The sequence below is a fragment of the Pezoporus occidentalis genome, unplaced genomic scaffold, assembly GCF_034315485.1.
Source record: "Pezoporus occidentalis ecotype Australia unplaced genomic scaffold, CSIRO_AGI_Poc_V1 ctg58, whole genome shotgun sequence".
In the NCBI taxonomy this organism is placed as follows: domain Eukaryota; kingdom Metazoa; phylum Chordata; class Aves; order Psittaciformes; family Psittacidae; genus Pezoporus; species Pezoporus occidentalis.
Genome location: NW_026915921.1, coordinates 3842217 through 3859215, shown reverse-complemented (window position 1 = coordinate 3859215; position 16999 = coordinate 3842217). Strand labels below are relative to the sequence as shown.

Sequence of the window (16999 nt, the reverse complement as noted above, 5' to 3'; positions counted from 1 at the left end):
CCTAGTTCAGGCAGTACCCAATGAGTGGAACAAAATAAACTGTATCTCTTTAGCATTTTGATGATGCCTCCAAGAGAAGTTTCTTTGGTATCTGCACACAACAGAGCTGAAATTTTCACTAAGAGGGCCTGGAAGCCAGACATCCATTAGAGCACTGGTAAATGTAAGAGATTTTAATCTCTTCTGAAAAGATACTTTTCTTACCTTCGCATTACAGCTGAAATTTTAGACATTGAAGTAAATAAGACTTTTTATCACATCATACTTCAGTGACGATCATCTGAGCACAGTAGAAATGTACCTTCCAATCCAGTTTGAACAGAAGGAAAAGGATTCATGTGAGCAAATTACTGATGAAATTTTACTGATGAAATTACTTTGCACAAAATCAGCACATAAGGAGTACAAATAGAACTCATGACTGTAGAGTTGCTACTTTTATGGTGGCAGGAGATAAACAATAAAAGAATTCACAAAGATATTTCCTTTTTCTTAAGACTGATTAAAGCAAATAGTTTTTGAAGTATTAGACACAGCCTAACCAGTGGATCTGCTATAGGCTTTATTTCATTTTATTCAAAAGAATTGAATGAGGCTTCAAGAAATCTCTTTCCAAGTGGTCTCTGTAAAGTGCTGCATGTCACTGACCAGAGTTTTTGAGCAATGACTGTGTACAGGGACCAAAGACTGTAGCTAAGTCAGAAGATACTATAGGCTGGTCAGGGATGTGTCTGACATTAGAAGAGCTGTGCTGGCACACCAGCTTCTAGCCTGAAGGAACAGTGCTGGGCTTTTCAGATACTATTCTTTTGCTGCACAGATGTGTTTCATTGTGGTTGTACATATGGAGATAGAATAAACATTTTCAGACTGAGCAATTAGAAAACATTATTGATGTCTCATTTTCCTTTTGATATGAAGAGGTTGAAAATCTGCAAAAAAAAAAAGTTTTATATTGTTTGTATTTGCATTTACCATGTATTTTTCCAAATGTGCCCCCAGTGAGGAACCTAAAAAGGGATGTTCGTCATCGGACATATCTTGAGACCTCTTTACTTGTGAATCAAAGGCTACTGAAAGCAGCTTTCAGCTATGCTTTACATGTGCTAAGTTTCTAGGCTCCAGCTCCATAGTGCCACTTACATCACTTCTTGTAACACGTTGTAGCTCCATATAGGTACAGAGGGCAGAGTCATTGATGACCATCTAATGAACAGAGTTCAGGTAAATTTAGTTATATTTTAGCTTTTTTCTGTGCTGTTAAGAGCCAAAAGAGCTCTTAAGAGCTATATTTATTTTTGTTTTAGTAGCTTGTTCAATACTAACACTACATCGAATCACACAGCTGTCTCCTGAATTTGACTGCAGTCAAGTGCTGGCTGCTGCTGCAGACTGGTAGCAAAGGTTGGTAAAAACATATTGAAGGCTGCCTGGATGCTCCTCAAAACAGAAGAGAAAATTCAGAGCAGTTGTTTTAAAAAAAGGAATTGTTTTTTATACTACATTCCATTTCACCAAGACCGCTTGTTCTGTGCTGCTAAAATTAGATTATAAATTAATAACTTGTAGGAAGGCAATACGAAATGAAAATCAAGCCAAGAACAGCAGGATTGCATTTTTGGGTTGAAATGGCTGGCTAGGCATGCAGAAGTGTTCCAGGGAGTTCCATCATTCCCCCTTGGGCTGTTCTCAATCTGGAGCAAGGGCTCTGCTGCCCGTGCTTGAAGAGCAGGTCAGCTCAGCAGCACAGGCTGCAGCTCTGTCCAGGGAGTCATCACACTTGTATTTCACAAAAGTTCCTGCAGCTCTGATTGCCCTCTCCTGTGGTGTGGAGAAGAACGAGTACATTGGGTTCTGGTCCTTATTCAAGATGTTGAGTCATGCTCTAATGTGATTTGCAGGAAAACTGGGAACTAGTTCATTCTGAGGGTTTAAGCGAAAAATTTGTTAACCAAATTGCTGACCAAACCAAGGAATCTTTTACAAATCATAGTAGTTTTGCTGTTAGAATTTGGAATAATTTAATTATTCTGAGTCTCCTTCCCACCTCTTGTAAATAAACTCCATTGATGATTACCTCCTTTTACGAACTGATACAGGACATTCATTGATTCTGCATTTGTTTATGCCAGCTACAAAATCTTAATGTGAGAGCTCTATTGTCTGTAATATCGTACTGCAATTCAGCAAGTTTAGTTCTGTAAACCTACGGTGCGGAAAAAGCTTCCTTCATCTATTTTTATCTCTGTATGTCTTCTCAATCTTGTGAAATAGTCAATAACATAAATTTTTGGGGGTAACAAAGATAAAAAAGAATACAGAGGGAAAATAAACAGAAATAAAAGATTAAAAAAATCCTATTGCCTTAGAGAGAAGTTAGTCTTTCATATAGTCTTGGTAATAGGAATCTCCCATACATGCCTTTTCTTAACTCCATGTATGCTTTTCATTTGATTATCACTTTGTGCCCTCCTGAGGGGCTGGAAACAAGCCCACCTCTTCTTTACCTGAAATCTGAAATATGTCACTGTTTGAACCAGAGGCTTTTTTCCAAAGTAGTGTGTATCATTCAATAATAGATGTAACACTTCCAACAGTAAGATATTTTGAGCAGTTTTATTCTTTATCCATAAATTGCCATCAACCTTTTGAAGCATATATCCCCTCTTCTGTCAAACTCCCTCTGGCTTTTTCAAGGATTCTTTAAATGGGTCCATTTGTTAGCAGCAGAAATGGCAGGAGAGATTCCTGCAGCCCTTTTGTTAGCAAAGTTCTCTTGAGGCTTTGGCCATGTGATGATTATGAAGGACTGAGGCTATGAGGGCTCATTTAGCAAGGCTCTTAGTCTCCCAAGAGCTGTGTCTCTGCTTGGGTAGCCCCTTCACCATCTCTGCCATTTGCCGCTTTTGAGGCATCAAGTTGGTCCTCTGTGCCAGGTAGAAAAGCAGTTTGCAGCTGTAGCAGGACTAGTTATCCGTTCTTCTGAAAGTCCTTTGGAATGGCTGTTGAACAACGAATAAAGAGGAAGAAAATAGAAATACAGGTAGCAGTGATATTTGATGCAGGAGAAATATTCTTTTCCCGGGCAGTGTCATGGCAGTAGGCAGTGAACCTGAGCTGTAGCAGCTGTATGGATCCCGAGTCGTACAAATCGGTCCAAGGTAGGTTCAAGGAACTGTTCTTTTCTTCACAGTGTAACTCGTAATTGATTTCTCTCCTTGCACTGTTTTACTCAGCCGGACAAGGAAGATTAGGAATGTTATCTCTGGGATATGTGCCATCCGGTTACCTTGAATGTACTTAAGAGTTTACAGGGGTATAAATGTGATGCATTTGGAGGTCAAGGCTGAGACTACACAGCCTTGAGTGCTTGCATCTATTGTGCTTCTGATACATTTACTCAAAAGAAAGTGTTTTGGACAATACCACTAGTAGCATTTCAGAACTGTACAAAAGCTTGCATCCTGAGAAGATGAGATAAAATAAATAGAGAATACTGGTATTTGGAAATCAGTCTATTTCTGATACAAATTGCCATTGGTGAGCTAGTGGGGCGGGGAGAAGAGAGAAGTGAGAATGGCAAGGGAATGGGTGCTTGGACAGCAAGACATGGAACAGAGAAGACATGGCAGGCAGGACAGAGCAAAGGTAAACTATTAGAGATGAGAGAAGGGATGTCCATGGATGAATGGGCATGTGACAGGGGAAACAACACGCTTGCTACAGCAAATCTGGAAAATGATGCATTCTTGGGGCATCTGAGAGTTCGTGGACTCTGATTTGAGCTTGGAAATGAAAGCACAAGAGCACAAATACTGAAAGTATGCACAAAAAAGCAGTCTGGAGATTAATAAAAATCTGAGTATTGACAGTAAGGAATGTTCCAAATCGTGAAGATCTCTCACATCAGTAAAGAAGACCTTTATAAATGAATTTGAATAAATCATGTGTGAATACCATAATTACAGAAAAATTAGGTAATCAGCATGACTTTGAGTAGCCTGCAAACTGTGGAGGGAGAAACCAGGAGTTCTAGCAAGAAGGCAATTACAGTAGTCCAAGCATGAAATCACCAAAGAATAAATGTTTTCCTTACAAGATTTGCTGAAATTACAGCTTAAGGTAGTATCTGTGGCCATGAAATAGATAAAGCAATAAAACCTTGCATTCCTTCTGTGAAGATATATTTTTCTTTCTCGGGTGTCCTTACTATTTAACTCTTTAGTGACCGTAAATTCTGTGTGGCAATATTTGCTGACATCCCATCTTCATGTGCTTGTCATCTGTTGAACAGTAGGTAGCTGGGCTGAAGGATTGGACTTGGCATGCTGAAGACATGGCCTCTGTATTTGTCAATCAATGTCTTCTTCCTCTTTTTAAATTCATTGTTCCAGGATAAGAATAGTACAAGAGTGACAGGACTTTGCTTTAGCTAGATTTTCAGCAGTCTGTGTCATCCAGGGTTTTGAAAGTTCAATTTAAGAATCAGGAATGAAACTTGCAGTTTTCTTTACTTTGTCAATTAATTTTCCAAGAGGGTTATATCATGACTATGCAGAGGGTGTTGTGCAGGATTATTGTAGGGCTGATTTGCTTCTTGAGGGAAAAGAAATCATTGTGAAAGGAAAATAGCGGTAAGGCTGAAATGGAAATCTGAAAATGTAAATTCTGAATAGAAGGAAGAAAGTTCAAGACCATGAAGGACAATTTCAGTTGCTAAAACCAGGATCTGTTCTGTTCTTGCCTCAGGAAAAAATTGGCATCCGGCAGTCTGCATGTACAAATCTCTTTCCTGGTAACAGTCACTGCCAAGAGAAAACTAAACTGTCCAACCCCTCTTTCCTTCACCTGAACCCTCCAGAATTAATCTTCCTGTCCTTCTGCACCACACATTTCAGCTCTTTGTGCATTGTTTCCACTGGCTTGGCAGCTCCTACCTCACCCTGAGATACGAGAACCAAAACTGTTCCCTCCTGACAGCTGTCACCTCTGCCCCCACTGGTGCTTGGGGCAAGGAAAGTGCCATTCACTAGAGTTTTGCGTTTGTTTATGGTACTGTATAAATGTTTTCTTATAAAAGCGTAGCTGATAATTTTGCTGAAAGCTCTTGGCATCACATTAGAGTAGGGGTTTTATAGAGATTTTCACAGTAAAAGATAACCGTTTCTTTATTTCTTCTTCTGACTTTCTGCTTCATTTCCATCCTTACTTATTCGATAATCAGGGGAAGTTTTCTCATACTGCAAAAGAAGAGATGAATTCAGCATTAAGTGCAGTGTAATGTGGGGCTACCCAGCCTCATGTAGCCCTGGTTTAAAGCAGGCGACGAAGCATTCCATACACTTAAGAGGCTTTTCAAAAAACCTGTTGGGATTGGTTTCTGTGTTTTGTAGACATTTCTGTTAGACCTTCTGCTTATGAGTAATTTTTGAGTACAAGGAAAGAGCAGCTATTCATGGGATGCTAAACAAATATCTACTTTAGTACATAGTTCAACATGAAAGTCTTTGAAAACAGCACTGAGCTGTCATTGATAGGAGACAATGACACTAAGGTTCTTTGAGATGTCACATGTATAAATACTTTATATTTAACTAAATGATTACTTAATAGCCAGCTTTTGTTTATGTTACATTTTTTCATCATATTATTTCTATTGATGTCTTTTTTAAATCTAATGACCTCAGTCACATTGTGCACGTTGCCTGAAGTGTGACTACCCTGCTTTGCCAAGTATTCACATATACACTGTTGCTCTCATTTTCTTCAGTCTTAACTGGATTCTCATAGAAATTATTTTATTTCTGTCTTAGAAATCTAAAAAGTTACTTTCTTTTTTTTTCTTTTTTTCTTTTTGTAAAAAAAAGAACGCTGTTTTTTTCCAAACTCATTTTCTCTTGACATTTTGGTAGCTTTATTTAATATTCATTCCTTTGCCTTAGTTATTTTCTCCTGTAATAAGGTGACAGAACTGGATATAGTGTCGTGGTTAAGCACCAAAATCATAAAGAGTTTGCAAGTGTAAGTCCCTGTGACTAGATGCCATTTCATGTGTAGTCCCAACAACTGCCTTTAAGCTGCCATATCGTATTACAAACTAATCTTCTTCTGTTTGCTAAGCTTAGTTCAGTGTTCTTACTTCCTGCTTGATTTCTTCTGTTTAATATTAGTGGTAAATTGTTTTCCCCAGCTGTGCTTCTTTTTTTTGTCTGAGAAAGAAGTTTGGAGTGAAGAAAAGTGAAAGCAAGCTGCTGCAATATCCATGCCTGAAACTCTTAAGAAATGAATGCAGAATGTTGATTCTTATGTTATTACTGTTGAATATTTAAGTGGATCTATCCACATAGATAAATTAGCCTTATATACAATAATATACATGAGCTGTGTGCAGGATATTTACTGCTTCATATGTGTAACTGCTTAAATTGTATCTGATTCTCTGTTCTGTGTTATGCTTCACCCTGGACAAAATGCTTCTGAATTCTCTAGGAACCTGAGAATTACTTTTTAGATTAGCTTTGTTTATATTGTTTCAGTCTTTCATTGACTTTCATCCAGATCTTGGAAAGCCATTTACTGTTCTTCTTTTTTTTTTTTTTTTTTTACCTTTATTTCAGGAAATCATTCCTCATAAAAGTCAAAGTAGAAAAGCAGATCACAGCTTGTGCACATTCATAATTTTAGAATAATAGAATCATAGAATAGTTAGGGTTGGAAAGGACCTTAAGATCATCAAGTTCCAACCCCTGCTGCCATGGGCAGTGACACCTCACACTAAACCATGTCACCCAAGGCTCTGTCCAACCTGGCCTTGAACACTGCCAGGGATGGAGCTTTTGCAACTTCTTTGGGCAACCCATTCCAGTGCCTCACCACCCTCACAGTAAAGAACTTCTTCCTTATACCCAGCCTAAACTTCCCCTGTTTAAGTTTTAACCCGTTACCCCTCGTCCTGTCACTACAGTCCCTAATGAAGAGTCCCTCTCCAATATCCCTATAGGCACCCTTCAGATACTGGGAGGCTGCTATGAGGTCTCCATGCAGCCTTCTCTTCTCCAGGCTGAACAGCCCCAACTCTCTCAGCCTATCTTCATACAGGAGGTGCTCCAGTCCCCTGATCGCCCGCGTGGCCCTTCTCTGGACTTGTTCCAACAGTTCCATGTCCTTTTTATGTTGAGGACACCAGAACTGCACACAATACTCCAGGTGAGGTCTCACAAGAGCAGAGTAGAGGGACAGGATCACCTCCTTCGACCTGCTGGTCACGCTCCTTTTGATTTTGGGCTGCAAGCTCACACTGAAGCTGGCTCATGTTCATTTTCTCATTGACCAGCACCCCCAAGTCCTTCTCCACAGGGCTGCTCTGAATCTCTTCTCTGCCCAACTTGTAGCTGTTCCTGGGATTGCTCCAACCCAGGTGTAGGACCTTGCACTTGTCATGGTTAACTTCATGAGGTTGGCATCAGCCCACCTCACAAGTGTGTCAAGGTCCCTCTGGATGACATTCCTTCCCTCCAGGGTATCAACCGAACCACACAGCTTGGTGTCATCGGCAAACTAAAAGTTATCTAGAATTTTAATCTTCCCCATGCTGTTTTGTGCTTTTATACCCTATAGCCAAAAGGCAGTGACTGACCACCTCAGAGTGGTGGGGTACAGCATGTTGATTAGTATTGAGTTGAGAGATTACTGTTACTGAACTTTCAGATGCATATTTTGTCCCACCATATTAAAATCTCCTGGCCAGCTTATTGATTATAAAATAGAAATGATGCAAAAATTAACAATTTTGTGTCTCATTTTTTCTACAGGATTTACAGATAATCAGTACAGATGAAAACCAGGTGTTTGTGGCTGTTCAGGAGTGGTACCAGACAGACACATACAACCTGTACCAGTCTGACCCGCAAGGTGTTTACTACTCTATCCTTCTGGAGAATGTCCGGAGCACAAAGCAGCCAGAAGAGAATGTCCTGATAGATATTCTGGAGGTAGGTCTTTATCTTTTCCAATACATGTAGTCTATGTGAAGTTTAAATTATTTTTATTCTGGTTATGAGTATAATTAATTTTACATTAATATATTTTCACAGTTATCTTTCATGTAAAAGGACTTATCAGTAGTTCATTGCTACTTACATGTTTCCCTCTTGCTGTGCTAATGTGCTGTGTGCTCTAGGAACTCGATACTTGGTAAGATGTTCCACAGATGTGCAAAACCACAATTAGCTGAGGGTCTTTTTCAAGGTACTGAAAAGTGAAGCTGGCATCAGAATTTATTATTGAAGCATGAAGTTACACAGCTGCCTGCATAGAACTTTTTTTCCTCTAGGTGACTTAGTGATACACTTCCTGACTTAGAGCAGCACATCTTTTAGCCAGTTGGGTCTTAAAAGGTGATCCTGTGAGCCTTGCGCTCCATGTGTCAGCTCTATCAAGTGGAGAACTGACAAAATTAGATACTGAACAGCAAATCCACTTGCTTTCAGTAGGTATCTTGTGCCAACAGCATTTGGTATGAGACAAACTCTCCTGTAAACAAATTTATTTTGGATTTTAACATCAGCGTACTTGGCAAAGTAAAAGACTGAAGAACATAGTGTTTTGGAAGAGTAGCACAAACTGTTCTCAATTCCATCTGTTGATGATGACATTTAAATGTAATAAGGTGTACATTTCTTCTTGTTCTATTCTTTCTTGCAGCACATAGGACTGGCCATTATCAGAATATTAAAATAATGGATCTTAGGTCTGACCCAGTTTGTCCACTGTTACGCTCTAATCTGCATGGTGTTACTTAATTAAAAAAAAAATAAAAATCTTTATAAGGGCACCAGATTTCTTTGGATACAAATCATATGCTCACAGAGTTGTTAAATGGCTGTAATTAGACTCTTCTTGGTGAGGGATAATGGTAGCAATTTTTTCCCCCTTATGTCTTCTATCTTTGTTGATCTTTTTCTTTCCAAATGGCTGTAGTAAACCAAAAAAGGTTTATCATTATCACCGATTATTGTCTGGACTCTACCATTTTATAAATGAGGCTTCCTAATGAGGGAAGCTATACATTGTGTGTAGCCACATTCCCACAAGGTGATTTATTGAGAGCATTAGTTTGCATCTCTTTGCTCCTGGTCACTCCTGCATGATACGAAGCTAAAAGGTAGTCAGGTACGATTTCTGCTCCCTATGTCACATGTACCACGTAATTTCAAGTAAGTTTGTACAGAGATGCCACCTCTGGCTGTCCTTTTGTCTGCAAAAATTTTTCACTTAATTCAGTTTCACTGGTGATTTCAGAATGTCATAGTCTTACTGAGGGCATATTTGATAATGCACAAGAGAGGGAGATATCCTAGATTATTGTGTGTGCTGGATTAATATGTACGGTTACATTAAAAAGAAAATGTGCACATGATAACTGAAAGACGGTACACATGGAGCCATACAATTAAATTTTTAAATCTAGGTTTGGAACAGATTTGCATTATAGGAGAGCCCTTATATTCGCTTACAATAAGAAAGCCTACAGCTTTCTTTAGATAGCTTACACAGTAAACAATTAGCATTCATCTTCTTTACTAGAATGTGATCAAGTACTCATGTACAAGTAATGTATGGGTTGTTTGCACAGTACAAAATAGCTAATAAATATAACACATATTGCAGTTCTTGATGGGGTGTTTTTTGGTCTAGTCTAGGTTTTCTCTCTGGGCATTTTAATGCAAGTATCCCCTCTTGGGAAGAGGAATCTTTAGTGCAACACAAAGACAACAACAGTCCTTAACAGCTGACAATTTCTCCTTCCAGCAGTGCATAATTCTACTTAAATTTGTGCTGTTTGCCTTTGTTATCTTCTGCTGACCTCAGTCATTTATGTATACACCTGCCACAAAAATCTTCTAGAGGTTTCTACCTGTCTGCATTAATTTTCTTTTGCGTGCTTTATCTTTTTTATATCGTATTTCTTTTCATGTTGTGTGTGTGAAAGAAGAGTAATTCACATATACTTGTTCAAACAAGGAAAGAAAAAGAAAGGAGAAGTATTAAGTGGCTGTTCAAAAGGAGCATGTCCTTGAAATTTTATCAAGTGATGCCACAGTAAGCCAGTCACAAATTCGATATAGGCATATTTACAAAATGGGCATACTAATGTAGTTCTTCTAGACTGGATCTTGCTGTGACTCCTCATATAGATAAGAGCTACACAAGTCACAGTACACACTATTCATGCTTTATTTCCCAAACAACAAATTGTATACATTTACATTTTAATCACAAGCTTATAATGTGTAGCACTGTTTTTTGTCTTTCAGTAACTGCTTCTGGTAAACGCTGTTGGGACATCTGAACTGTGCTTCTTGCTACCAATAACATAGAATGTTGTTTGGCTGTAAGCTAAATAATGTAACAGTACGGCAATTAATGTGTCATAAATTACATAGTCATGGCAGAAAATCTGTTTAGAAGATAGGTTTGTAAGGTGCAAAGTGCTTTTCTAAGAGTACTAGGGAAGACATAACACCTGAACTGTTGTGGAAAATAGGTGCTCTGAGAAATAATCCAAAAATCCAAAGAAAATCCAAAGAAAAACACTTTTGAATTTCCTCATGTTTATCTGTCTTGGGCAGCTACTGGACTGTTCATCTGAGTAACTGAATGCTCCACAGGGTTGAAATGTCTTCATTTCCATAGCAACTTATTATTAATGTCACTCTTTTTCCCTTCTTGGTAGAAAGATTTAAATCTCCCAATTTTAGATTAGGGAACTAAGTCAAGGAGGAGAAAGTACAGAAGCATTTGGGTGCCTCAACATCACAGCTGAATCCAGAAGGTAGATATGGCATACAGCATTTACAGAAAGAGTCAGGCATGTATGTATGTCAGTCGCAGGACAAATAACAGAAAATCCTACAGAGGCAGTGGAATATTTTAAAGCTGCCATTTTTTACACACCATAATTTTATGTTAGTTAGATTTTTTGGCTAGTGCACCACTCCAAAAATTCTGAACTTGCTCTGTAGATAGATGCCTGAAACTTTTGTACTATTTCAAGCATTTCATTCAAAATACAACTGCTGAAGTGCTGGTTGGCTTTTATCTTATAGAGCAGCAGTGAGAGAAATTAACTGAGATATTGGAAGAAATTTTTTCATAACCTTTCTGTGTCTGATAGATTCAAACATTTATGTCCCATATTGTAGAGAGGAAAGGTTATCCTAGTGCTTGGTTAGCTGGGAGTGGGAATGGAGAAAAAATTGAGCCTGACTCCCATTTGATGATTATATGAAATCATTAAATATTAATTAAACAAGAATGAGAGGAAAAAAAAGAGAGGAAACAAAAGTATTCATGATGCAGCACTGTTTTTACCATCCACGAATGAAGATGGAAACCTCAGTTGTAGTCCCTGATCTAATTATTGCTTAAATATTTAATGTTGTGTTCACTGGAAGGAAGATGCACAGAAATTGAACCCCAAGTCTACACCCCCACATAAATGTTTGAACTGCCAAGCTTTTCAGTCCTTTTCATGGCTATGCCATCTCTGGAAGGTACAACACGTAATAAAGCCCTAGCAAGATGAAAACGCTTTGAAAATAAAGAAAGCAAGTTCCTCATTTCTTCCCTCCTCTTCCTTTTCTCACCTGCACTGCAAAGCAGTTGATTTTTATAGTGTGTTTGACTTGGAGGTGATTCTGAGCTTCCAGAACCCTGGATAAGTAAGCCAACCACACATGCATGTGGTTTAAGGAAGGGAGTGCTCATAAGAGTGTGGGGTATTAAAATGTCTATACAGAACTTAGCTAAAATTATATTTCCAAGTTCAAGGCTGTTACCATAACCAGCAGAACATTTTTATTCTCTGTAGATTTGGGTCAGGTGCTTAGGAAAAACAATATTATAAACAATAGTTATTGTATCTGTAGTATGCTGGAAGGGATGCCTTCTCTTCAACCTAAATGCAAACTTTTGCAAATGAATGTCAAAGGGAGTTAGTAACAGGTAGTTGGAAGAAAAGGAAAGGGTATTTAAAATACAAAATAAAAAGTAAGTACAGGAATGAATCACATCAGCAAGAGGCAAGTATTTCTGATCATGCAAAGAGCTGGCTGTCTTGTGCATTTATTTGTAATGAATGCATCAGTTTGACCGCATGTCAACACATTAGCAGGTTAGAGAGCTGTACTGTGTTGGAAGTGGTGTATGTGTTGATATGCATTGTCAAGTTATTTCTCAAAAATTCCAGAAGCCTCATAAATAATTGCAAGGGAAACAAGAGCACTCTTAAGGAAACCTTTAGATTTAATCCAAGATCTCATGTCATGCCATTAGGTGGAATTTTAACACAAAATAACTTCTTATGGCTAGAGCTAAGCATACTAAGGTGCGATTACTGCAACTTTGACACTCTTTAGTTGTAATAGTTTTCTAATGGAGATTGTTTTGAAATAAAATAACTAAGTTTGCCCAAGAGAAGAGACACTGTAAACCTTTTTCTTTTTCCCCAGAGGTTAAACAAATGAAGGGAAGCTAAACATGTAAACTACATGTAATTTGATCAGCCTTCTGACACTGAATGAACTGTGTATCCTTTTGAAATCCATATAGAAATAAAAATCAGTAATTTTCCTCCTCTTCCCCCTTTCTCACTTTCCTCTTATCCTTTTGTCCTATTTTTTTTTAAGGTACCATTCACTTTCCGAGTGGAGAACCTACCTGATGTACACAGTCCAGGGCCACAAAAGAGCAGTAATCAGGGATAATCCTTGTAAAAAAAATGTGTATGTGCCGGTCATTAGCTCTCTCTCTCTCTCGTGTGCTTCAGGTCAGAGGTGTAAAAGGAGTCTTTTTGGCCAACCAGAAAATTGATGGGAAAGTTACAACTCTGATAACCTACAACAAAGGCCGTGACTGGGATTTTCTAAACCCTCCAGACATCGATATGAATGGCAAGCCGACAAACTGCAAACCTGTAAGTGGCTCTTTTTACCCGTTCTTTCTTTAAAGTGCACAAGGATTATTTGTATACGTGCAGTAGTTCCAACAGTCTGAGAGCTTTGTGCTGTTTACAAAATACCAGGCAAATCTACTTGCATTGCATAAGCGGTGGTTTCACAAGTGATTAGCCCAGCCATCTTGTAGAGTGAGTAGTCAGGACTCTGTTGCACTGCATTTTGTATTTTAGATCACTTTGACACAAAGAGGACATTTTTTCTTGTGCCTCAACCACACAACCCAGTTCAGAATAATCATGACAACAGTCATTTGTGCCTGGAGATAAGGGGCAGATCATCTGGATATAAGAAGCTTACCAACACCTTTTCTCTTTTCATCTTTCTTTCATATTTTTGTTTCATCTTAAACTAAGGTAACCCCTTGGCTCCAGGTAAAAGGGAACTTGTGACAGTTGCTTGGAAATAACACCACAGTTAACTGCATGAAAAAGTCTTTTTGTAAGATGATTTTATTTCAGTTGTGCAGCTACCTATAACATTTTGTTATTTGTGAGACTATAGTGAAAACCTTGTCTTTTTCTCACCAGTTCTCTCCTCCTGGAGACTCCCAAGCTCTGCATTGCTGGCTGAAATAAATGCTTTTAGTCCTGCCACTGCCAGAGCTCTGCTTTGATCCCCCTGCACATAGCAGAAGTGGATGGCTGGAGCTGCTGGCTGCCTTTTGAAGAGTTCAGGACTGTGCTACATGGTTCAAGCCTGCAGGGCCTGATCCAGAATGCTCTGAGATGAATGGAAAAATTACAGTGGCAGCAGCTTGCAGGCAGTGCTGGCAGCCCACTCCTGGTCAGATTGCTGCGAGCAATATGACCTTTGAGTGCCACTGCATGAAGAGCAAGAAGCAGTAATTTGCTTAACAGGGAGAGATGATGGGGTGTGTCCAGAAGTCTTCATGCTATTTTTCATACCACTTTTTTTCTAGGAAAAAAAGAAAATTTCAGTACAAACAGTTGGTTTTAATCATCATTTACCAATTGCCTGGAACCAACAAACACGCAATACTTGTTGCTGTTGGTTAACATTTTTAAGCAATTATTCTGTCAGAAGGGGTTTTTATACAGTAATTTCATCCTGACTTATTTGAGTTTGGAAATCTTTTTGTTGAGACAGTGGCACACTACGCAGACATCACCAGAGATTCTCATGAGAAAGCTAAGGCTGATATTTCAGACTGGGATGGGAAACAGCTATTCTCTTTCTCTATGAAGACAAGTTTGCTGAAACTGCTCTCTGAATGGGCTTTCACTACTGTAGGAGCATAATTGTTACACATCATTTTTAACACCTGTTTTCTTCTTCCCCCACAAGCCTGACTGCTACCTTCACCTCCATCTCCGCTGGGCAGATAATCCCTATGTATCAGGAACAGTGCACACGAAGGACACTGCACCAGGGCTCATAATGGGGGCAGGTAAATGCAAGACATTATTTTTAATGATCTGAGATGTAGCAGTGGTTCTTTGTAGATCTAGTCTTTTGGCTTATAACAGTACCGTGCTATAAACATTGCTGAAATAAGGCTTTCCCTGCAGAATAATCCTGTATGGAATCTTCATGGGATCTTCCAGTATCTGAAGGGGGCCTCCAAGGATGCCAGAGAGGGACTCTTCATTAGGGACTGCAGTGACAGGACAAGGGGCAATGGGTTCATACTTAACTGGGAGATGTAGTTTGGATATAAGGAAGACGTTCTTTACTATGAGGATGGTGAGGCACTGGAACAGGTTGTCCAAGGAAGCTGTGAAGGCTTCATGCCTGGAAGTGTTCATGGCCAGGTTGGATGGGGCTTTGACCAACATAGTCTAGTCAGAGGTGTCCCTGCCTGTTGCAGAGGGATTGGCAAAACGTGATCTCAAGGTCCCTTCTGAGCCAAGCCATTTTATGACTCTATCTCTTAATCAAACAATATAATAAAAGTTGATTGAAGTCTGAGAACTATGTCTTCTATGACAAATCTGTAACAGTCACCTGGATACATTATGCTTCTCTGCTGTGTAGTATCTCCTTCCCCACTAGTGTGGTGGTAAGTAGTAGTAATGGTGGCTGAAGCACTTTGTGTGCATTGCAGGTTTTTTTTTTTCCTCTGGAAGCAGGGCCTCCAGCAGCATAAATAGCCCAGCAAATCCAATAAACTGATTTAATGGTGGTCAGGCCTTTTTAATTTAAGCCTAGATACAGATAATTTGTCTTATAATTTTTATTAATTCCTTTCTGGCTAAAGAGAGATGACATAAAAGAGGCAAACGTGTCTCTGTTAGGAGCAATGCTGGTTGTGGCGTCTCCATTATAACATACATATGGATGAAGCCATGGTACTGTGAAGTGGCATTTAATAAAAGAAATTCCACTGCAGTGTTGACTACTCATCAAGAAAAATATTCACATAACTCTTTTTTACTGTGTACACTTGTGATTCATCTATTCATTTAATTTTCTGTTTCGTTTCAAAATTATTGAAATCTTAACTGTTCTAAGAGCCTTTTTAAAATTGCAGTATTTTATTCTTATGTGATGGATTATGTTTAGGTGAAGTACACACCATGTACTGCTTCTGTTTTCATAAAAATATATCTGTTTTTAATCAATAATGGTTTCTGCCTTACCTTACCCTAGTCTCTTATAAATGGCTTACTAAATTGAAAATTTCCTGAGAATGTAAAGGTGGGTATATTTGATGTTTAAAGAGAATGACAGCTGCCATTACTTCAATATGACTGAAGATTTCAGGCTTCCCCCTAGTTTATGTGTAGCTTAAAGTATTTTACTGGAGGCAGACCTGCCTAGTGAAAAGCTGCTATGTTTTTATTGACATGAACAAGACTAAGAATTTATGCAATGCCCTTGTAGATACATTTCTATTAGGTATTTAATTTATGAATTTCAGTATTAAAAAAATTACTCCAATCTTGGGGTTGTTCTTATTACATAAATTTACTCCTAATGTAGGTTCTTAATTTTGGCCTAATCATATTGTATCAGAATGTCTTCTAGTAGCAAATTAAGCAGTGAGGTTTAATTAATTAGTCCATTACTTCTATTTCATTTTTCTCTCTCTTTGCATTATAATCTGGTATCAGTGGTGAATTGATATTCTTTGAGATGTTGGGTTATTTTCCTTTGGTGTGGAGTTTTGTGGAGGTTTTTTAAGTGTACTGTTCTGTGAGACTATATTAGGAATGGCAGGTTGGAGAAGAGTATTTTTCCCTCAATTCCTGCCTATAATGGGGTTAGATTTTATCACTGTGACATATTCATACCATGCCAAGTGCATAAACTTGTTGACTGGCTTCCTCAACATGAATATGAGCGAGTCTTTCTGATGAAATCTAGGTATCACTAAAAACTGAACTGTATTTTGAATCTGACTTGATTGTGGAGCATCCTATAATGTAATGGATGTGAAAGAAAGGCATCCTCACTCCTAGGTGGCTAAAAATCTGGTAGGGATGGCATTAAAGTGGGAAAAGCTTGCCCGAGATTAGTTCAGTATGTCCTTTCTCTGGTAGAAGGTCATACGATTGCAAACACAGCCAAGGGACTTACTTTGGACTCTTGAAAATATTGAAGAGCAGTTGCATCTCCTTGCCAGCAGATGACCTGAATCAACTCTGATTTTGACTTACATTTACATTATTTGGATGCTCGGGTGATCTGGATTCAGTGCATATGTTCAGTCTTATCTGGCAAACCTGATATCCTTGTAAACTTACACTTCTTATCAGGTATACTTTACGTACAATGAGCTTCAATTTCTTCTGGCCTGCTCCTTGAAACTGATAATGCTATGCAAATCAACAGACATACTAGGTTCTTTACCCAAAAAGAAATCAGATTATTTGGGACACATCACACACTGCTGGAATTTTACTGTTATATTTAGGGAGAGCACATCTTGAAATGACTGAAGATGACAAAGATTGGTGAATGTCATTTGATCACACTATGTCTAGGAGCCATCAGAGCCTTGTGCTATGAAAAACAGA

General features: G+C 38.6%; 1 protein-coding gene across 8 annotated transcripts in view; it reads left to right on the top strand.

The window, feature by feature from the left end:
• SORCS2 (sortilin related VPS10 domain containing receptor 2) overlaps positions 1-16999 on the top strand; it is a 548057-nt gene that overhangs the window by 463205 nt on the left and 67853 nt on the right. For all 8 annotated transcript variants that reach the window (XM_062638797.1, XM_062638795.1, XM_062638796.1 and 5 more), the window contains exons 9-11: positions 7812-7991; positions 12830-12976; positions 14325-14427. In XM_062638797.1, coding sequence (XP_062494781.1) covers positions 7812-7991; positions 12830-12976; positions 14325-14427 — 430 coding nt within the window. The remainder of the gene's footprint in view (positions 1-7811; positions 7992-12829; positions 12977-14324; positions 14428-16999) is intronic.